At 56.5% G+C, this 22,768-nt stretch overlaps 1 protein-coding gene across 1 annotated transcript in view; it reads right to left on the reverse strand.

Moving 5' to 3' along the window:
* SRRM3 (serine/arginine repetitive matrix 3) overlaps positions 1-22,768 on the reverse strand; it is a 31,149-nt gene that overhangs the window by 5,409 nt on the left and 2,972 nt on the right. Inside the window, exons 2-11 of the mRNA XM_058037817.1 lie at positions 15,934-16,163; positions 12,265-12,366; positions 8,726-8,860; positions 8,537-8,617; positions 8,141-8,170; positions 7,663-7,731; positions 7,331-7,366; positions 6,642-6,692; positions 6,439-6,543; positions 5,407-5,578 (exon numbers count right to left, since the gene is read on the reverse strand). Of these exons, the coding sequence (XP_057893800.1) occupies positions 5,407-5,578; positions 6,439-6,543; positions 6,642-6,692; positions 7,331-7,366; positions 7,663-7,731; positions 8,141-8,170; positions 8,537-8,617; positions 8,726-8,860; positions 12,265-12,366; positions 15,934-16,157 (1,005 nt within the window). The 5' untranslated portion in view covers positions 16,158-16,163. The remainder of the gene's footprint in view (positions 1-5,406; positions 5,579-6,438; positions 6,544-6,641; positions 6,693-7,330; positions 7,367-7,662; positions 7,732-8,140; positions 8,171-8,536; positions 8,618-8,725; positions 8,861-12,264; positions 12,367-15,933; positions 16,164-22,768) is intronic.

The raw sequence follows: 22,768 nt of genomic DNA on the forward strand, positions 1-22,768 counted from the left end.
GAAGGAGAAAGGGGATTTTAACGGGGGGCGCCGGGCCGGGGGCGCAGATCACAACGTCAATGCACATCGCATAAGGCAGGCTACACAGACGCTACTCTGCACCTTCCTGTCGCCCTCAACAACGTGGGTCATGCAAACCTCCGCATGCAAAACGCCAAAAAAATAGAACTCAACTCAAATCGTAATCAAAACCCAAAGGAAGGGGTGGGATGGGAGGAAAAGAAATAAATCCAATGAAAGCCCCAAGTCGTCGGGGAGGGAAAGCTTGGAGGGAAAGAAACAAACGCCCCCCCCACCCCAAAAAAACACCTGGAGAGGGGATAAAGCAAACCCTGGTGCCCGCCCGCCCCGACCAAGAAAGGGGAAGGGAAAAGGGGGATAAAACCCAAACGAAGGAAGGAAAATGGGGGGGAAATTAAAAAAAAAAAAAAAAAAAAAAAAGAAAATATGAGAGGAGGGAAGGTGGGGCAGTGGGGGAGAGTAAATCAGACTGAGCCGAGGGGAAAGGGTCGAACCAAAGAGGGCTGGAGGTGATGGGGTCTGCTCACACAGAGGCATGCACATATATAGAGATATATGTTCTGATACGTGTAGATTTTATCAATAATACGGCTTTCGGCTTAAAACAAATCCAGAAACGAGGAAAAAACGGCACAGAGCGACAATGGAGGGCAAGGCAGGGCAGGGGGCCGGGGGGGCGAGAAGGCATAAAAGAAACCAACAAAAAAGAAAGAAGAAAAACCATCCAAATCAAATAAAACTTTTTTAAAAAAATAATAAAAATAAATAAATAAAAAACAAAGCAAAACTTCACAAATGTCCTCGTTACTGAGATAAACGAATGTCTCTGAGCTCTTCCTGGGACACGCATTGAGCTGTTAGCTGTGACTCTGCAGGGAACTGCTAAGTCCTCATCAGCACTCAACACAGACTTTGCTTTCTGCTTCCTTTTTTTTTTTTTATTTTTTCCATTATATGCTTTTTTTTTTTTTTAAGTCCCTCTTGGTTAACATCCACTTACCAAAAAAGTGGCATTTCCTCCTTTAGTAGGTAAGGTATGAAGAGAAGGGAAAAGCGGGGCAATATAAGTGCATCATTAGATTCACAAAAATGCAAGAGAGAAAGAAAGAGCGAGAGAAGGAGGAGAGACAGAGACAGAGCCAGAGAGAGGAGAAATAAAACAAACCAACTCACTTCTCCTATGGGGAGGGGAAACCTTGGCCCACCACCGTGGCCAAGCCCTGAGCACTGAGACCTCAAGGGATTTTGCCCAGCCCTGAGGCTCCCAAATATCTCAGCTCCTCTGAGCCACAAACCCTGCCTGGGTGTTCCCCCCATCTTTGCAAACACCACAAGACCAAAAGGATGGGTGGAAACAGCTCCTGTAACACCAGTCCTGCCCAAGCTGGCAGACCCCAGCTCAGGGGGCTTTGGGGTCTCCTTCCCCACAGCCACAGCCCAGTGCCAGCTCCCTGAGGATCCCTGGAGGGTGAATCCTGCACAGGGCATTGCTGAGCCCAGCCAAGGGATCAAAAGGGGTTCAGGGATATTGGGGTGGTGCCAGGATTGTGCCACCATGCCCAGGGCTGGTGACCCCAGTTCCTCACCATCCCACCATGAATGCTCAGTGAATCCTCGAGGCTGAGCTTCTCTCCAGCCATCCCACTGTGCTCTCAATGCCACTTTTCTCCCCCCAAAAAAGAAGGGGGTAGGGTGAAGGGCTGGGATTCTGGGGACCGCCACGAAGATGCTGCAAAAGGGACACAAAGCTTCCATGTCCCTGAGCATCCCAGACTGCTCCACACCCCACCACCTTCTTGTTCCCGTGGAAAAGCCAATCCCTCCAGCCACAGAGCAGCAAGCTGCAGCCAAAATGGGGGGATTTGGGGGTTTTATTAAAAACCAGTTGCTGTTGCAATGGCTGCAGCGAGGGGGAGGCTGGCAGTGATGATCAGCCCTGCCCAGCTGTCCTGCAAGGATCTGCTCCAGGAGGGATCAGCAGCCCCAGAGAGGGGGATCAGGGGAGCCCATGCCCAGCCCCACATCCCAGGAGAGGAACATTAAAGCAGAGAAGATGATGAAGAAGAAGAAGAGGACGATGAAGAGATAAAGAGAGGGAGTTCCTCTCTGCCAGGGTGGCATTTTGGCACTGGCTGGCCACTGGCCATGCCATGGGCTCGGGCTGTGGGATGCAGGGCTCCCACCCAAACCCTGGAGTCTCCTGCCCTGGCGTGCAGGAAGGCAGCAAAGGTAAAAGCATCTCCAATAAACCCAAACCGCCAAAGAGGGAATTTCCCTCATCCTAAGACAGAAAACACACACTGGGCACCTGTGGGGATGGGACAGCCAGGGCAGGGATGCTGTCACCTGCCCCTCACAGGCTGGGATGGCCTGGACCTGCCTCTCTCCACGCAGGAAGATTTACACCTTTCCCTACTGCAGCCTCCCTCAGTATTTTCCCTAAGCTGGGTTTTTTTCCCCCTGAAGAGGGGCTAAACCCACACATCTCCCCAGATTTCTCATTTCTTACCCCATCCATCCACCCCAAAACCCCCTGTGCCCACTTCTACCCGTGGCCACTGCCCCTGTTTGTCCCTAAATATCTTCACCTTCATTTAATGGGGGATTGAAAGGGAACAGCCGTGCTCGGCCCCTGAATGGAAAGGAACACAAATTCAGAGGGCTGAAAGACACAGAAATGCATTCTACCGACAGCACGAGGAGACGGGGAAGAGAAAAGGGGGGAAGAAAGAAAAAAATATTACGTGGACAGGGCAAAAAAATATATTAAAAAAAAAAGAACGTAAGAGAAGAGCATGGCTTTGCAGCTAACTGGGGAAAACCATACAAATAAAAAAAAATAATTATATATAGCCACCAAAAAGAGACAAAATGAGAGACAGAGAAGGGGAGTGAGAAAGAAAGAGAAAGAAAGTCAGAAAGAAAGAGAAAATAACATTAAATCAAGCTACGGTGCTTTTCAACAGGCTCATCTGCAGAAGTGAACGTGCAGAGGTGGACAAAATACCTACCTTTGGAATTGGCAGTGACAGGAATGCAATAATAAAAAAAGAAAACAATAATCTCCACATTTGGAGGGCAGAATGGGAAAAAGACAAGGACTCTTTAGTACGGCGATCCAGACCCCTCGGCTAATCCCGTTTGCTTTGCTTAGAATTTTTTAAAATTTACTTTTAAAATTGGTCTCTTTAGCTTCTAATTTTTTATTCTCTTTTTTAAAAATGTTTTGTTTGTTTGTTTGTTTGTTTAATCGGAAGGCTGCGGCCTCCGCCGAGCGGGGGGGCCGCGGTGGGGGTGGCTGGCTGGTGTCTGTAACCCGATCAGGCTGCGGTTTTCACTCTTTAAAAGTCACTCTACAAACATGGCAAAGTCCCGGGTAACATGCAGGGAAGGCGATGGATGGAGGTGGGACACGGCGAGGGATGTCGGGGTGTGTCGGCCCAAAGAAAACCGGAGAAAGAGAGGGGCTGGAGGGTGCGTGTGGGCGAGGAGGAGGAGGAGGAGAGACCCAGGAGGAAGGCTGGGAAGGCAGCGGGGATGGATGGAGACAGGACTGGGTATTTAAAAGGGGCACCCAGCGGCTCTGGGGGTGCTGGGGTGGGCACCGGAGCTTTTGGGGGGTCTGCGGGAGCTGGGGAGGGGGCTGGGGACTCATCCTGTGGGGATGCAGGATGCGGGACAGCCCCGCAGCCCGCGGCCTCATCCTGCAGCCGGGCAGGGAAAGCTCGCCACGGCAGCAGCATCCAGCCGAGGACACCAATTTGAGGAGGAAAAGGGCAATTCGCTCCTTTGCAGTGCAGAGCTGCTGGGTTCTCTTCCCTTTTAAATTCCTTGTTCAAAATATAGAAAATGGAAATACAATGTTCAGCGGCCGTAAATATTTAGAAAACACATCGGGCTTATGTTTTTTTTTTTTTTGTTTTGTTGTTGTTTTTGTTTTTTTTTTTTCTTCTCCACATTAACACACACAAAAGCAAAAAGTTCTAGAACAACACGACGACGACGGGGCGGGGGGAAATAAAAATGAGAGAAATATATATCGTTTGCATTTCTGTACATCACAAGGGAAAAGAAAATAAATCATGAGAAAGGAAACTAAAACAAGGGGGCGGGGAAAAAAAAGCACGTTTCATTGCCCTTCCCTCCCCCTCGTCCCTGCTTCTGCTGAGCAAGAAATGGAAGTGTATATTACCGTTTGGGTTTTTTTCAAATGGGAGGCTAAAGAAAAACACAGATGGGATTAAAAAGAAAAAAAAAATAAAAAATAGAAACCAGAGAGAGAAAGAAAGAGAGAGAGAGAGAGAGAGAGAAAGAGAGAAAGTTGTTGGAGAAAAGTCCCGCTGGTGCCGGGGAGCCAAGGGAGCTCGGCGGCCTGGGCGCTGCTGGGCTGGGCAGGGGAGAGCGGGGCCAGCCCGGCACCCGACCCGCCCCAGGCCGAGAAGAAAGCAGAGAGGTGCCCCGAGAGCCGGGCAGGGTGCTGCTGCTGCTGCTGGGGGTGCTGGGCTGGGGAGGGTGAAGGGCACGTGTGGATGGATGTGCACCCCGTTTGCTGGGGTGCACCCGGTCCTGCAGGTGTTGGGGTGTCGGTGTCGGTGCTGCCAGCCCCAGGATCTCAGCTGTGGGAATCAAGCTCTCTGGGGATCTGTGAGTGGAGTGTCCTGCTTTCACTCAGCCCCCCTCAGCCAAAGCAGGCTCCTCACCGTGCCAGCTCTGGTTAAACTGGGGCTGGCGCCTGGGTTAGGGCTTTGCAGCACTCAGCAAAGGAGCAGCCTCTAAGGTTTCACCAAGAGTTTCACCTCGGGATGCTGAGGCAGAGCTGGGGATGCTCAGCTCTGATGTCACCTGCCATGGGGACCTCAAGGTCCTAAAATCTGAGCATCCAGCATCAAATCCCCTCCAAACCCTAACTAGGCCAGAGTGGTTGAGCACTAGTGCTGGCCCTTGGCACTAGGGAGAGTTGGGGTTGGTGGGCAAACAAGAATTTTCCCGCTTTGGCCGTTCTTTGGCTGCTTGGGATCAATCTCAGGGAGGTGCTGAGCCCGGTGATGACCCTGGCAGGTGATGCTGGCCTGCCAAGCCATCATCCCGGGGGGAGTGACATCCGCAGGGCAACGTGTGGCTTTGGGGCAGGGATGACCTGTTGGCTGCCCTGATTTCTGCCCCAGGGCAACGGGCTGGCTTCCCCTAGGGAGATCGTGCACCCAGCGCGGGGTCGGTGAGTGCTGGGAGGGTGCAACCCGCACCCCACATCTCCCCCGTGTGCTCCGGTTGGGCAGGGCGGGGAGCAGAGCGAGTGGGGAAGGAGGGCAGAGGAGAGCAGGGGGGCAGTCCTGTGGAGGGAGGAGGGCAGGGAAGCGAAGAGTGATCCAAGAAAAGCCTACGTACATCCGAGGGCTCCGGGAGCGGGGCGCCGTGGCTGTGGCGGCCGTTCTGGGCGCTGCCCTTGTGCCCGTTCTGGTGCGGCGAGGCCGAGCGCTGGGGCGAGGGCGAGGACGGGCTGCGGCTGGAGCGGGCGCTGCTGCCCTTGGGGCCATCCTGCCGGCGCTTGGGGCTCACCCTGAGGGGAACAGCGCCGTCAGCTGCCGGCACCCCGGCCCCGAGCCCGGCCCCCCCTTGGCCCGGCTCTGGCAGAGCCGCCGGCTGCAGCGCCGGAGCCAGAAATGGGGTGAGAATTGGTGCTTTGTGCTGTTTTTAGCTAAAAATTGAAACCCCGGCTGGGGACCATGCTCCCGAACCTTCCAGAGATGCTGCAGCACCATCCTACTCCCCTCTATGGCTGTCTCAGGGGTGTCTCTGCCACCTGCCTTTACCCTCCATCCCCTGAGGTCTTCAGCGCTGGGACACCTCTGCCACCTGCCTCTGCCCTCCATCCCCCAGAGCCCCCATCCCTGGGACACCTTTGGCACCTGCCTTTACCCTCCATTCCCTGAGGTCTTCTCCCTTGGGACACCTCTGCCACCTGCCTCTGCCCTCCATCCTCCAAGGTCCCCATCCCTGGGACTCCTCTGTCACCCACCTTCCACCCTTCATCCTCCAAGGTCCCCATCTCTGGGACTCCTCTGCCTCCCACCTTCCACCCTTCGTCCTCCAAGGTCCCCATCCCTGGGACTCCTCTGTCACTCACCTTCCACCCTTCATCCTCCAAGGTCCCTATCCCTGGGACTCCTCTGTCACCCACCTTCCACCCTTCATCCTCCAAGGTCCCCATCTCTGGGACTCCTCTGCCTCCCACCTTCCACCCTTCATCCTCCAAGGTCCCCATCCCTGGGACACCTCTGCCTCCCACCTCCTGCCCTGTACCACATAAAGCTGCCATCCCAAGGACAACCCTGTCCCTGCCCTCTACCCCACAGTGTCCCATGGAGGAGTCTGGGGCTGGCTGTGCTGGTGGGGACGGAGGTCCCGGGCTGTCCCTACCTGCCCGGGGATTTAGAGCCGCTGTCGTCGGAGGAGAGCGAGGCGCTGTGGGAGCTGCAGGAGCTGCGGCGGTGCGAGCGCCAGGCCGGGGACTCGCTGCGGGACCTGCGGAGAGGGCGGCCGGGGCCGAGGGACAGCTGAGCGCCCGCGGGGACACGCAGGGACACAGAGAGCCCCACCGCCCCCGCCAGCCCGGCTCTCACCTCTTGCGCTCTTTGTTTTTCTCTTTCCGTTTGTTCTTGGGGCTTCGGGACCTGCGGGAAGAGCCGAAAGCTGCAGATGTGGGAGAGGGGGCAGCGCCTGGGGGTGGCTTTCCCAGCCCCACAGAGACACCCAGGCTGCGGGAGGAGCGAGGGGAAGGAGCTGCCTGGTCTGGAGCTGGGCTCCACTGGGGTTCAAAGCGTGGTGGGGATCCCAGATGGATTTGGGGGGACTGTGGGGTCAGGTGCAGGTTGGTGAGACCAGGCAGGAGAAAAGAGGGGGACTGGCTCTGCTCAGCATCTTCAGGGCTTGGGACTATTGTCACCCTCCCACCCTCCCTGCACCCTCCCTGGCATCCTTTGTCTGTTTTTCACACCTTTCACCCTAAAATACCAGTGTTGGCAGAGGGCATCATCAGAGAGCAGGGCAACAGTCAAGGTTTGCCCTGGCCATGACTGCCTGGGATCCCTTTTCCTCCCCCAGGGGACATTTGAGGTCCCACAGTCAGCCAGAGTGGCCTTGTGCCACATCCAAGGGCAGAGGACACACAGCAGTGTCCAGCTATGGGCTGGGGAGGTTCATCACGATGGGCAGAGGGGAGGGGGCAGCAGGAGGGGACAGCAGGGGTCCCTGGCAGGGGAAGCTGGCAGCTGGTGGCACTGGGGTCGCTCCTGGTGGCTGTCACTCTTACCTGTGTCTTCTCTTTTTTCGTGACCCCGACTCAGACCTGAGGGATGAAGAGGAGGCAGAGATGAAGGAAATACACTGATTTGGCCAGGGGGGAGCAAAGGCTGGGCAGTTTCCAGGCATGAGGAGAAGGACAGGGGGATGGCCCTGAGGTGGGCTGCTGGATGGGGCAGGTGACAGTGGCTGTGAGGAGGTGATGGCCCCATGAAAATCATCAGGATCCATCCCTATCCACTTCTAAACCCCACCCCAGCCCAAGGGCCTGAGCAGCCCCAACCAGCCCCTCTGTCCCCAGCCACCCCTGCTGTCCCCAGCCTGCTGTTGTGTCCATCCTACCTGTCACGTCTGTGTTTCTTTCCAGTCTTCTTTTTCTTTTCCTTGCGGATGGGTGAAGCGCTGTCACAGCTGGAGGGGAAGTGGGTGCCCTTGAGCAGGGAGCAAGGCACTCCCCAGTCTCTTTCCCCTGGCCCATGGGAGCCTGCTCCCCCCACCCCCAGCCACATTCCTTCCTCTGGACCACCCCATGGGATGCATGAACATCACATGGCAGTTATTTCCTGAAGGATTTGGGCTGGGGGACAGAAAGGGACTTTTGGCAGCAGGGCTCTCTGGCTGCCTTCAATTCTGGAATGCCCAAATCCTGCTGTGTCTCATTGCCACCTCGTGGGCTTTACTGCCTCCAGCAGGAGACAAGGTGGCCAATTCCCAGGGGGATTTCTGAGGGGGACAGTGGGTGGTAGAGGCCAGTCTGTGCCCAGTGGCCTTGCAAGCCCAGAGGGGACCCCAGAGCCCACCCAGCCCAGTGGTCACTCACCTGCGCTCTGAGCCGGGTTTCCTCTTTTTGCTGCCATGGGAAAGGCAGAGAAGAAAGGGACATTAGGGACAGCAGTGCTAAGTGTGAGCTTTTGGGCAGATGGACCCTTCACAGAGCCATACCCTGCCTGGTGCTGTGCCCTCTAGCAGCAAGCTCCTTCCCCACATGGACCAGGCAAGGTCCCAGCAGTGCATGCAGTAGGTGTGTGCACACATATGCGTGTGTTGCAGTATCAGTACATGCAGATGCATTGCACCTCTTAAGGGTGCACATTCAGGGATGTACTGCCCCCCAAAGTGGGGTGACTTGCCCCTCCAGAGGCTGGCAAAGGGCTGAGCTTGGAGGTGAGCTGCCCTCCAGAGAGAGGAGAGAGCACAGGGCCAGTGGGGCACTCACCGGCTCCGACGGTGACCTGATTTCTTCTTCTTTTTCTTCTTGGGTGGAGGAGAGGTGGAGCTGCTCGAGCGTCTTTTCAACCTGTGGGTGACAGCAGACAAGGCTGGGAAAAGAAGAAGGGCCAGGCCCCTGGGCTCTGTGTCCCTGGATGGGCACCCTGTGCCCAGCAGGTGCCCAAAGGCACCAGACCTGTACTCGCGGTGGCCGCTGTCCTCGCGGTAGCACTCGGCCGAGCAGTCGCACTGCAGCAGGCAGCCCTCTCCATAGGCAGGGTACTCCACCTCGTACTCCTCCCCGTCTGCCCCGTGGTGGTTCTCTATCACTCTGCCAAAGGAGGAAGAGCAGGATTAAATTGGGGATCCCCACTGCCTGTGTCCCACCAGAGCAGCTGGGGCAGCTACAGGGCGTGGGTGACATTGCCTCTGCCACAGCATCCCCAGGGAACCTTGGTCATGTCCCTTGATGTCCACACACAGCAAAGCCCCAGGGTGGAGGTCTGCTAAGGGTGTTCCTGTGGCTCCAATCCCTGCAGAGATCCCCACCAGGCTGGCACAGAGACACTGAGACACTCAGGCCACCATCTCCCCACAAGGCCCAGGCTCAGCCTCGTTTGAGCCCCTTTTGGCTTGGCTCAAGAGCTGGGGCTGAGCAGGAGGCTGGCTCAGCCCAGGTGGGTTGCAGGGCTGGATAAGGGTGAGAGGAGCTGGCAGAAGACCAGCAGTGGAAATTTAGGTGAGAACTGCCCAGGATGATCTGGGCTTCGAGGCCAGCACCCCACAGTGCCACCAGCTCAGCCCTGGAGCTTCAGGCAGGTAATGGTCAATGTCCCTCCTAGGAGCAGGTGAAGAAGGGGTGGGGGGACATCACGCCTAGAGCCATCAGGGTCTCTCTCTCTCTCCCCTGAGTGATTTCATCAGCATTAATTTTTCCCACTGCCATGGAAACCGGCATGAGGTTGCCATTGACTACCAGGGCTGTGGGCAGGGCTTGGTAGAGGCCTGGCAGCTGGACTAGGACAGTCTCAGGAGTCCCTGCCCAACCTCTTCCTGATGCCCCCACCTCCCTGGGCTGGCACTGCCATCAGGACAAAACCCACAGGGAGCCTCTCATTTGCTCTTGGGGGATGTAGGACATCTCACCCATGGAGGGACAAGGACATGCAGGTGCTCTGGAAGGAAAATTAAGAGATGGGGACAGGCATGGAGGGTGCCCAGCACCACAGCAACCTAGGTGTTTGCTTCCCAAGGGAGATCAGAAATGATGTGGGTCCTCTGCCCTTCCCAGCCTGGAGGTGAGCAGTCAGGGATGCTGGTGGAGAAGTGCAGCCCCACAGCACCAGTCCCTTGGCAGCCTGGCCATTGCCTGAGAAAAGCGAAGCTCCCAGTCCCAGACTGCAGATCTGACAGTGGCACGTGTTGGCATCCCTGGCCACAGGCAGGCCATGGGCTGTTTAACCTAATTAGAGATGCCCTGGACCGAAACTACGCACGAGGCACCCTCCCCTGACCATGGATGATCGCTCAAGCACGACTTGGGCTCCCTTCTGTGCCACCACCATGGCTGGCTGGGTCCTCTCCACATGACTCCTGCTTTGGCCATGTCCCAAAGGCAGAATCAGCCTTTCAACCACCCACCCAGCCGTGGGAAGGGGGAGAAAAGAGGCAAAGAGAGAAGGGAGAGAGGTTAATTCTCTGTGTGTGTCTCTGCTCTGTGAGCAGGCAATGCTCCCTGCCAGAGCCTGCTGCCAGCATCTCACCCATTAGCTGTGCTCAGCAGCTCAAGACCAGCCTTGTGCTGTTCCAATTATCCCTCCCTGCCCAGCACACGCTCGCCTTTGTCTGCAATCCCACCAGCCTGTCCATCAAACCCTTCTCCTTGGGGACTGGGCTGTACCGAGCTGTGCACACGGAGACGGGAGCTGGGAGAGCACAAAGAGCAAAGCCAGGGACTCAGGTGGTCACAGCTCTGCTCGATGCCTCACTTTTCCCTGGGGAGTTATGCAGATGATGCTGAGCCCTTGCATTGGCTCTGAAACAGGACCAGCTGGTTCAGGCTCATAGTCCCAGCAGCCAAGGACCGTGCAATAAAAGCCCAGAGCGGTGCTGGAGCAGGACCAGCCCACGAGATGTGCTGCTGAGCACTCTCCAAGCCACCACAAGGGCTGAGGTTCTTTATTTAAACCTTATTTAACTCCCTTGTCCAGCCTCTTCCTGCAGCAGAGACCTTTGGCACTCAGGATATCCTCCAGCAGCTCAGATCCCTGCTGCTTGAGGAGCCACCTCCTTTGGACCCAGCCTCCTCAAGCGCCTCTGGCTTTGCTCTCCTCCGAGCAATCCTTTGCTGTGAGACTGCTCCTTCCAGCTCAGCACTATTATTTATAGCCCTGGGGCTAATCTTTAATGATTACCCTTCGTTTTGCAAAACCAAGCCTGTAAAGGTGACAGCCAGGGCTGCCTGAGTAACTTTCAGGCACCTTTGGCTTCCCCGTGTGCTCGTTACAGTGCTGGCCCTAACGAGCCTGCCAGGAAGATGCCCTGGAGATGACTCCTGCCCCCACCAGCAAAGGCCACTTGTTAACACCTCAGGCATGATGCTCAGGGCAGGTTGGTTTCCCTCATGCCTTGTTTTTACCTGCCTGGAGCAGGATCATCCTGAATGTTTCATGCTGTCCCAAGCCCCCATGAGCCCCATGCAGGCAGGGCAGAGCCATGTCCCTGTGTCCCACCCTGCCTGGCGTGCCAGCAGAGTGGTGTGAGGGAGGCTCTCCCTGCTGCCATGGCTTCCCTGCCTCCCCCCTCGCCCTGATTTCCTGACCCTAATGAAGCATTAATATTCAGTGAACCTGAAGCATCTATTCCTGTCCCAAGTGACCTGGTTTCCAGGCTGATGGATGGTGCACGCCAGGCCAGCCATGCTGCCTGGGCCATTGAGCATTGCACTGATAAATCATCATCAAGCTGGGGTGGACCCTGGTGAGGCAGGGAACAGTCCAGTGCAGGGCAGGAGCAGCAACTGGCATGCCCCCAGCAGGAGCTGGGCTGCTTTGGTCACCAAGCTGAGCCCTAAGCCCCCTTCCAGGGCAGATGCAGCCCCCCAAGACCACGCGCTATGAGGAGTGATTAGAAGCAGAGGAACAGTACAGGATTTCCTTGGAGGAGCTTCTTCCATGGGGTTCCTGCCCCTGGCTGGTAGAGTGAGTCAAGCATTGAGGCCTTCTGTACTTGGGTTTCATCCTCTGGGACAGGAGCATTGCAATTCTGGCCTCTGCACAGCACCCAGAGGTCTCCAAATGACAGTGCAGGATAACCTTTAACCTCTCCAGAGGTAGGACACTGCCTTAGAGGGGCAATTCCTGCCTCCAGCTGACTGAACAGCCAACCAACCAACCAACCAACCATCAAATCAACCAACAAACCATCAAATCAACCAATCAACCACCAGACATCAAATCACCAAATCAACCAACCAACCAACCAACCATCAAATCAAACAAGCATCGACTCAAAACCAACACCCATCCATCCATCCATCCATCCATCCATCCATCCATCCATCCATCCATCCATCCATCTCTTCATACCCTCTCCATGTCCATCCAGCTATCCAGTCATGCCCAGATATACCCTCGCCCACTCACCCTCCAGCCCATTGGTGCTCAGAGGCCATCAGGGCCGTGTCTCTCTGGGATGAGACACACAGATGGACCAACTGGAAGCTGCCTGACTTACATTTGGCGCCCGTGCTGGTCCTCCCTGGTGAGCACTCCCTCCTTCTCCATCAGCATTTGCCGAAAGGTCCCCACTTTCTGTCGGATCTCCTCTTCGGAGTACCTGGATGGGCAAAGATGTGGTCAGGGCTCCATGCTGGAGCATGGGCTCCCCATGGACCTGCTGAGGAACTGTGCATCTTTGGAAGTGACACTTGGCCCAAGGGGCCAATCAAAAGGGGAGGTGGCATGGTGATAGTCATCAGGAGGACCTCTGCTCAGCCCCCAGCCACCACTCTGTCCTCCTCCTCTTCTCCCAGCAGTGCTTGGCAGAAGAAGGGACACCAAAAAAGAAAAGGATGACTATGAAGATGCCATTCCTGTGACCACCCCAGGCTTTGGGGAAAGTGCCCACCAAACCCTCTTGGCAGTGCCACCACTGCAACCAGTGATTCTGGGGTTCTCTCCCGCCATCTCTTGTCCCCTCATGAGCTCCCCCTGCTCATCCCCTGGTGCTCTGTGCCCTGAAAGCTGTGCCAGCTCTGCGCTGCCGCTGAGCTGACTCAGGCGCCGCAGGGTTATTAACGAGAGACACTAATCACTGTGTCCTGGCATCTGAGAACAGCCACTGCAAGCACGGCACTCCTGCCGTCCCTGAGGTGTCCCTGCGAAGGGACAGGTGACAGCCCTGGCCAGGTGGTCCTGTGCCACATCCCGTGGCTGCACAAGGGCACCTGGGCATCCTCCTCAACTAAAAACATCCCAGCAGAGGGATGGAGACCCACGATGCTTTTGGCATCATCCCAGGGGAGAGGGTGAGGGGAGAGGGACCTCATGTCACCACCACACTGCCACCCTGGAAGGGAAGAGCTCAGGCTCTGTGTGTGTCCCTATCCTCAGCCACAGCCTCTAGAGGGGCTGCTCATGTCTCACCCTTTCCATCACACCCCATCAGCATCACTGCCACGGGCCCAGAAAGCTGGATGCCAGAGCCAGGCCTAGCCCTGCAGTCCCCAAGGCTGGCACTTCACACAGCCCCTGCTGGGGACAGTGATGCCCCTTGCAGTGCTCTGGGTGCCCTGGGTGAAGAAGGGCACGTGGCACCACCCACCCCTCCTGCAGTGTCTGTGAAAGGGAACAGCGAGGAGAGGGGAATTAATATTAACGAACTCATTTGCACTGAAAGGCTCTCATTAACTCCCCAGCCACACTCCACACAGAAGGAAGGCTCATAACAGGGTTTGAGGCAGCCTGGCTGCTTCCCCTCACCTTGCACCTGGGCATGGGGAGCCCCAAAGCCAGGGCAGCACCCCCAAATGCTGCTCTGCTCCATTCCCTCGATGGCAGAGCACCCAGCTGGGCAGAGTGGGCATCCCAGGAGCACAGAGCTGACAGCCCTGGCCATGCCATGGACACCAGCCAGCCCACAGCAGCAGGAAGATGTCTGCCCGAGATCAGCTTTTGCTGCAGCACATTAAGAACAGGGCTGGTGCTGTTGGAGAGGGGACATGAGGCCAAACAGGAGGTGACAGATGGGCCACTGCGGCTGGGCCATTAGCAAATCTGTGGGGGGAGGCCAAGGGGAGGAACTCCCCAGCACCTCCAGGGATGGAGGCAGGAGCACCACCAGCCCTTTCCCTCCTGCATTCCCCTGGTGCTGCTTATAACCCTGTAGGAGGGAGCTGGTTTTGCATTTAACATATAGAATGGATTTGGGAAAGAAAGAAAATGTGCTGACACTTCTTTTCTGGACAAGGAATCCAGCCTGCAGGCAGGGAATAACAGGGAATAACACTCTGCAGGCAGCCTGGAGCGAGCTACAGCACAGGCAGGAGGAGCCATCCTCCTTTAAGGAAACAAGGGAGTGCTTAAATCCCTGCAGAATCCCCTCTGCTGACACTCACATCCATCCTGGAGCTCTGCCCTCATCAACAACTCCCCCAAGGCCATGGCCAGGAGGCTGCCCCTGGTCCAGGCAGAAACCTCAGGGGTGCAAATCCCTTCTCATGGAACCCCCCTGGAAAGCCCCTGTGTGCAGGGGAAGAGCAGGCAGAGGATTAAGCAGGTTGACCAAGATTATTACTGTAATTATATTATCATTTCGGCGTATCGCCATCATCAGTGTTATTAATAGCCTTAATAACAGCAAAGCAATTACAGCAATAACAACAATCCTGCTTGCAGTGTTGCTATTACCCATTGCAGTAATGCTACTACCAGTAGTAAGATCCCTACTAGGGCTTGGGAACCTGACAGGAGGCTCAGGGCTCCCCAAAGCGCTGGGTCAGCCTTATTTATTTCCATAATGACAAATTAGGCACAATCATTATTCCAGTCAGTGTGAGACAATTTAATTCTAGGTCACGCTTGCACTCTTAATGAAAGCCTTGGCGAAGCCTTCCCTCAATCCATTTTCCTTCTCCCCAGCTGATACCAGTCCCCACCTACCCAAGTGTGCCCAAGAATTTGCTCCATCCATCAGGTTTTAGAGAGCTGTCACAGGGATCAGGATGTTTGGCTGCTGCCAGAGACAGCACAGCCATACCCAGCAGGGATGGGGGGCTCCTTTCTGGCCCCCCAATCCCTTCTGCCCACCCAGGATGTTCCTCAGCCCCTTGGTTTTTTCCTTATCCCTTTGTTTCCCAACAAGAATAAAGGCTGGGGAGCAGCTTTCAGTGGCATTGGCAGGATGGGGACGGGGGGGCTGTCACCCCAAAACTGGGGAGGGGAGGGGAAGGAAAACAGGGCAAACTGGAGCCCCAAACTGGCCTCTCCAGTGACTAAACCCAGCTTTCCTCTGGGATCTCACATCCCAGGCATGTGGGGCACAGGATGGGTGGCACTGATGACTTGCACACCCATGAGCAACTTCACTCCTCTTTCCTGCTTCAGCTTTCCCTGCAGGACAAGCTGGGAGCCCAAACTTCCAAGCAGGGCAAGTGGATGAACTCCTAGGAAATTCCCACCACACACCAACCCACCAAAGCTGCTTGGTTCACCCAAAAATGGATTTACTTCCAAATGGTTCGCCCAAAAATGGATTTACTTCCAAATGGTTCGCCCAAAAATGGATGAACTCCTGGGAAATTCCCACCACAGACCAACCCACCAAAGTGGGTGAACTCCTGGGCATTTCCCACCACAGACCAACCCACCAAAGCTGCTTGGTTCACCCAAAAATGGATTTACTTCCAAACGGTTCACCCAAAAATGGATTTACTTCCAAATGGTTCACCCAAAAATGGATTTACTTCCAAATGGTTCGCCCAAAAATGGATGAACTCCTAGGCATTTCCCACCACAGACCAACCCACCAAAGTGGATGAACTCCTAGGCATTTCCCACCACAGACCAAGCCACCAAAGTGGATGAACTCCTAGGCATTTCCCACCACAGACCAAGCCACCAAAGTGGATGAACTCCTAGGCATTTCCCACCACAGACCAACCCACCAAAGTGGATGAACTCCTAGGCATTTCCCACTACAGACCAACCCATCAAAGCTGCTTGGTTCACCCAAAAATGGATTTACTTCCAAACGGTTCACCCAAAAATGGATTTACTTCCAAATGGTTCACCCCAAAAATGGATTTACTTCCAAACACTAACTACATTAATTTATTTTTTAAAAGGGAAGAACAAGGTGCAAACAGGTCAAAAGGATCCCATCCCCAACGTCCCCAGCACTCACCCCTGCTCCTCCATCATCTCCTGCAGCTCCATGCACTTCAGCTCCACGCGCCGCTTGCGCTCATGGTCCAGGATTTCCCGGTGAGCTTTCTTCACCATGCTGGGCTCCACCAGCCTCACCTCCTCCTCGCCCTTGTGCCACGTTCCTGAGGCTCCAGGCTGGGGGAAGCCGTTGGAGGCCTCCTGGGGCGAGGGCACGTCAGCCCCGTTGTTGTAGAGAGCCATGATTGCCTGGCAGGGAGAGGAAGAGAAGGGTCAGTGCCTGCCTTGCTTCCCCGTGAGAGTGAGGGCACCCTGTGAGGACCTGAGGGTAAAATCAGTCTTGAAAGCAGGTTGATGGAGACAGTGACTAGATGTCCCTCAAAAGCAAGGCTGGGGTGACTCATGTCACCGTGACAAGGCGGCTGGTTCCTGGCAAAGAGAGGAGGATGCTCTGCTCCAGCCTTGTACTGGAAAAACCTGGCCAAGGGTGGGTCTGTGGGGTCCAAGACAGCAGCAGGACATGGACCCCATGAACCCCATTGTCAGCCAGCGTGGGTTTGGAGCAGGGACAGCTATCCACCCTCACAGCCCTCTGTGTCCCCTTGCATTTCCCAGCTGCACTGGCTGGTTTGGTTGCAGTGGTGGGACATCCTCATGTCTGGCTCAGGCAGCAAACACTTGCTGATGCTGTTGGGCCATGGCCTGGCACCCTCTGGCATGGCCCAGTGTGGGCTCCAAGGGCAGATGAGGGTCCCCACCTGTCGGTTTCTCGGCTGTTTAGGTGGCCTGGAAAGGCCCAGGGTGGCCTTGGGCAGCCCGGCGCTTCAAAGGACAAGGAGAGACTTCAGATCTTTTCTCGGTCTCGGTGTTTATTAATTGTTTATCTAAAAGATTTTCTCTTGGCCCAACAGAGGTCTGCACAGCAGCCAGCCATGAGCACACTGAGAGCCCCCGGGGCGGTCACCTATCTTTATACCCGAAGTTACGTATACAATATTTATAATTTTTCCCCAATACCTTTTACCCTTATTGACCAGTGCACTTCTAGCAATAATCAATCCCAAAGTGCCACCATCACCACAGAAGACGGAGGCCAAGAAGAAGAAGAAGAAGGAGGACAGGACACGCCCCAATTCCTCCATCTTACTTCTTTAGACCCCCCTGTACAGAAATCCTAAACCCTGTGTTTCACACTCTAATTAACTTATCCCTTCACCATTCACCCAGTGAAATCCCCCCATCCTCATACAGGTGTCGTCTCCCGTGCAGGATCAAAGTCCAGCCACCAGACACTTCTGGCAACATTCCAGGACTCCCGAGCCCCCCAAGGGTGTTCTTGGCCACTCTGCACCTCCATCCTGAGGTGCTGAGATCCCACACCCACCAGTCTCTGCCCCTCTGCCTTCTCCCTGCTCCTTCACCTTCACGTGTCTCTGCCTCCTCTCTCACCACACAGCCAATGTGTCCTCACTTGGCTCCAAAAATAACCCCTGGAAGAGGACAACTGTTCCCAAGCAGCCCTGCCATGCTGAGGCTCTGGCTGATGCTCCCTGAGCCTGAGGGAGGAGATGCTCCCAAATCTCCTGGATCAAGCAGACAGACACAGCCCTGCCTCAGCACCCTGGGGCCATCGGCGCATGGCTGAGCACCCATTCCTGGCTGTCCCTGTTTGCCTCCCCTGCCCAGCACTCCAGCCCTCTCCTGAGCATGGGGTGCTCCCACTGGAGTTCTGCTGCCTTAACCACCAGCTCCACCAGGCTGCAGAGGCACCACCTGCCCTTTACAGGGGCCCTGCACAAAGATAAACGAGCAGGAGGAGAGGCAGAGCATCCTGCCTCACTCTCCAAGCTGGATTTGGGCTTGGAGAAGCAGCTTTGGCCAGAAAAAGCACTTCTCTGAGGTGTTTCTATCCCAGGGATCCTGCTGGAGAAGCTTTTCCAAGGATGGGTGATGCAGGAAGCAGCCAATGGAGGATGGGGCAAACCCTGGCCCAGGGAAGGAGGCATCCCTAAGGCCAGCAGAAGCAGGAAGGACAGATGGACCATGGACTGATCCACACTGTTTCATGCCCAGGAAAGGTTTGCCATTCCCAGTGTGCCATTCCACCAAGATACCAGAGCTCAGAGCTCTCCATGGCCAGGCCAGCTGGGACAGAGCCAGGGTGGGAATGCAGATCACCCCCAAGAGGCTTTGGTGAGGTTTCTTTGCTGTTTGAGAAGAGGAAATACCCTGGAGCCCTCCCTGGGGTGGTGGGGCCAGGAGGTGTCTCCCACCCCACAGCATCCCCCCAGGACATCCCTGACTCTGCTGCTGCCTCTGGCTGCCCCACACAGTCATTTATCTCCTGATGAGCCTGCCCAGGGAGGACAGCAGCTGAGTGCTTAATTACAAGGCTTTTTTTTTTCTTTTTTTCCCCCTCATTACTACCATGCAGAGAGCAGCCAGCAGCCTTTATCTCCACAGAGACATTGGTGCAGCAGGAGCAGCCAGGGCTCTGCACTCCTGGATGCTCATCCCTGGACCTGGAGGGTCCCCCCTTGCCTGCAGCACCCACATTTCAAACCCCATGACACTCCCTGCCCACCCTGAACCCTGCCCTCTCCATTTCCAGGGTGGCTCCAGGCTGGAGAACAGAGAGATGCTGCAGAAAAAGCTGCCTTGGGGGCTCCTCTCCCTCTTTCTCCCATCAGGACATGAAACCAAAAACCTGGAAGGAAGCTGGAGAAAGGGGGAAGCTCCCTGCTTAGAAATCTTTCTACACAGAGAGGCTCAGGGAAGGAGAGAGGAAAGGAGAGGATGATTTCTGCAGCAGCCTCTGCTTGCTTGTCCCCAGTGGGAATTCATTTTATCCTGAGCCCAGCAGTGGATAAATTCATTGCTGAAAAACCTTGAGAGTGTGTGGGATAGGGAGCTGGGCAGGTAGATGGAGACAAACTGGCAGCTGGATGGGTACCTGTGAGAGAAAGCTGCACGGTGGGGGAGGCATGCAGGAAATGCTCCCTGAAATGTTCCCATGAAAAGGAGAAATCCCTTTGCACCAGGTGGAGCTGGACTGGGGGAGGACATGGCTCTGCATCCCAGTGTCCCCTCAGCCTGGAGCAATGTCCTCACGGGAGCTGCCACCAGCCCCCTGCCTCAGCCACAGCACGGGCAGGGAAACAAAGGAACAGGAAAAAGCCACCCACAACCCTCCCCCAGCTCTCCAAAGGTGCCCCTGGGTGCCAAACAGAGCCAGCCCTGCCCTGCTGGTGACAATGGGGACAAAACATGAGACATCATGTCCCCCAGCTGGCTCTGTGTCCTCCCTGCCCCACAAGGAGAGCCCTGCACTCACAAGGGACAGCTCAGGGACACAGAGTGGCTGCCACCACCACACAGGGACCACCTGGCCCTGCCAGCACCAAAATCAGCACCAAAGCCATCAGCACAGCCCTGGCCAAGCAGCAGTGGTTTCCCACCAGGCTCGGAGCTACCCCGATAATAAAGATGATGGTTAAATATTTCATTATCTGCAGTAATTACCCACAAAACATCAATCACTGGCAGCCACTGCCTGCCTGCCTTGCCCAGAGGGAGAGGAGGCGTCCTGGGGTGAGCTCTGTGTCTCCACACACTCCCAAAGGCTGCAGGATGTAGCTGGGGACAACTGCTGGCATCCATTCCCATCCCAAATTCCCTCACTGCCACCCAGGAGGGCACAAACCCCCTGGCACCAAGGGCTGGAGCTGCTGGGGAGCTCCTGAGCAAATCCCTCTCTTCCCACATTAACCAGGGATTCACCCACGTATTTTGGGATCCTGATCCTCCTCCTACGTGCCACCTTGGGCCTTGGGGAGGTCAATCCAGCTTTTCTGCTTGCAGGTGCTTTCTGATACCTGGATTAGAGCTTTTGGAAGTGCTCAGAGATGTGCCATCCTCCATCCTCATCCTCCATCCCTATCTTCAACCTCATCCCCAAATTCCATCCTCATCCCCTTCCTCATCCTTCTCCCCATCCACCATCCTCATCCCCATTCTCCATATCCATCCCTCTTTTCCATTCTCTTCCTCCTCACCCTCCTCCACCATCCTCCATCCTCATCCTCCATCCCTATCTTCAACCTCATCCTCAAATTCCATCCTCATCCCCTTCCTCATCATCCTCCCCATCACCCATATCCATCTCTATTCTCCATTCTCCTCCTCATCCCCATATTCCATCTTCATCCCTCTTTGCCATTCTCCTCCTCCTCACCCTCCACACCATCCTCCATCCTCATCCTCCATCCCTATCTTCAATCTCATCCTCAAATTCCATCCTCATCCCCTTCCTCATCATGCTCCCCATCATCCATATCCATCTCTATTCTCCATTTTCCTCCTCATCCCCATATTCCATCTTCATCCCTCTTTGCCATTCTCCTCCTCCTCACCCTCACCCTCCACCACCATCCTCCATCCTCATCCTCCATCCCTATCTTCAACCTCATCCTCAAATTCCATCCTCATCCCCTTCCTCATCATCCTCCCCATCCACCATCCTCATCCCCATTCTCCATACTCATCCCTATTCTCCATTCTCCTCCTCATCCCCATATTCCATCTTCATCTCTCTTTTCCATTCTCCTCCTCCTCACCCTCCTCCACCATCCTCCATCCTCATCCTCCATCCCTATCTTCAATCTCATCCCCAAATTCCATCCTGATTAATTTCCACATCATCCTCCCCGTCCACCATCCTCATCCCCATTGTCCCTATCCATCCCTATTCACCATTCTCCTCCTCCATCTCATATTCCATCTTCATCTCTCTTTTCCACTCTCCTCCTCCTCACCCTTCCCCACCAGGTCTCTCCCTCCCTCCCCAGCCATGCTGAATCACACCCAGGCCGTGGAGGACCTGCACACCCACAATACCAGCTCAGAGACAGCCAGGACAGACAGAAGGACAGACACACTGCACACAGCCAGAACAGGGGGTGCAAGGCCCAGCCTCACAATCCTGCCAGGTTTTGGGGCTGCAGGTTTCCAGCCAAGCTCTGAATGAAGCTCATTCTCTGTGGGATGGGGTGGGATGGCCCAAGGATGTCCCCATGTCCCAGCTGGCCTTTGTCCAGCTCACAGGTCCAGCACTCCAGCCCGAAAATAAAGAAGCAAAATGATGGGGGAAAGAGCATTATTTCACCAAACTGCTTTGGCCCTTCCCAGCCGGCTGTGCTGAGATCTCCCCCCTCCCTGGGTCCCGCTGAGCCCCGGGCGCTGAGCAGCCGCCGCAGGGCCCTGCCACAGCCGTACTGCGGCTGGAGGCGCTGCCCGGGGGGAGCGGGCACGGCAGCGCGGAGCCGCCGGTGCCTGGATGCTCTCCCGGGGGCCGGGATGCTCTCCCGGTGGCCGGGATGCTCTCCCCGGTGCCGGGATGCTCTCCCGGGGGCCGGGATGTTCTCCCGGGGGCCTGGATGCTCTCCCCGGTGCCGGGATGCTCTCCTCGGTGCCGGGATGCTCTCCCCGGTGCCGGGATGCTCTCCCGGGGGCCTGGATGCTCTCCCGGGTGCCGGGATGCTCTCCCGGGGGCCTGGATGCTCTCCCGGGGGCCGGGATGCTCTCCCTGGTGCCAGGATGCTCTCCCTGGTGCCGGGATGCTCTCCCGGGGGCCGGGATGCTCTCCCGGGGGCCTGGATGCTCTCCCGGGTGCCGGGATGCTCTCCCCGGTGCCGGGATGCTCTCCCGGGGGCCGGGATGCTCTCCCCGGTGCCGGGATGCTCTCCCGGGGGCCGGGATGCTCTCCCGGGGGCCTGGATGCTCTCCCGGGTGCCGGGATGCTCTCCCGGGGGCCGGGATGCTCTCCCGGGGGCCGGGATGCTCTCCCCGGTGCCGGGATGCTCTCCCGGGGGCCGGGATGCTCTCCCGGGGGCCTGGATGCTCTCCCGGGTGCCGGGATGCTCTCCCCGGTGCCGGGATGCTCTCCCGGGGGCCGGGATGCTCTCCCCGGTGCCGGGATGCTTTCCCTGGTGCCGGGATGCTCTCCCCGGTGCCGGGATGCTCTCCCGGGGGCCGGGATGCTCTCCCGGGGGCCTGGATGCTCTCCCTGGTGCCGGGATGCTCTCCCTGGTGCCGGGATGCTCTCCCTGGTGCCGGGATGTTCTCCCGGTGTCCCTCCCTCGCTAGGGAAGGGCGGCAGCGGTCCCGGGCGTGCTGCCCCCTCCCCTGCCGTGCCTCGGTGCTAATTAAAGCCGCCTCCGGCCGGCGCTCCATTAATTCTCGCCACATCCAGCTGCACCAGCCGGGGCGGCCGTGAGTGAGCGCCGGGGATGCGGGCACGGGATGCGGGCACGGAGCCCAGCACGGAGGATCCCTGGACGGCTGAGCGCGCCAGAGCTCGGCCCCAACACGCCACAGACAGCCCAGATGGGGTGAGGATGCTCCGGTCGCTGCAGAGAGGCCGACAGGGGTGGTCCCCATGGTTCTGCTGCCTCTTGGGGTCTCATCAGGACTGCAGCCATCACCCTGACCCCAAGCAGGCACAGCCCCATCCCTGGCAGCTCCCTGTCTGTGCTCTGGCGACAGCGAGGAGAAAAATCTTTTTTTTTTTTTTCAGGACACAAAATATGCCAGAACAGCACGGCCAGGCAGGCAGCCTCCTCTGAACACCCAGCTGGAGTTACAAGGAGGAAAAGTCCGGGGTTGCTGCCATTAATTGGGCTGACCTTCTCCGGAGCTGCCTTCCAGTGCCAAAAACTGTGAGTCAGACCTTGAAGAACGAGGGAAAAAGGCAAATGTAGCTTTAAAAGTGCAGCCATTCTGGGGCTCGTTAGCGCTGCCCTCCAGCCCCAAGGCACGGGGATGATGCCCCTGGGAAGGGACAGTGGGAATGGTTT

Source organism: Melospiza georgiana, chromosome 19 (genome assembly GCF_028018845.1).
Source record: "Melospiza georgiana isolate bMelGeo1 chromosome 19, bMelGeo1.pri, whole genome shotgun sequence".
NCBI lineage: Eukaryota > Metazoa > Chordata > Aves > Passeriformes > Passerellidae > Melospiza > Melospiza georgiana.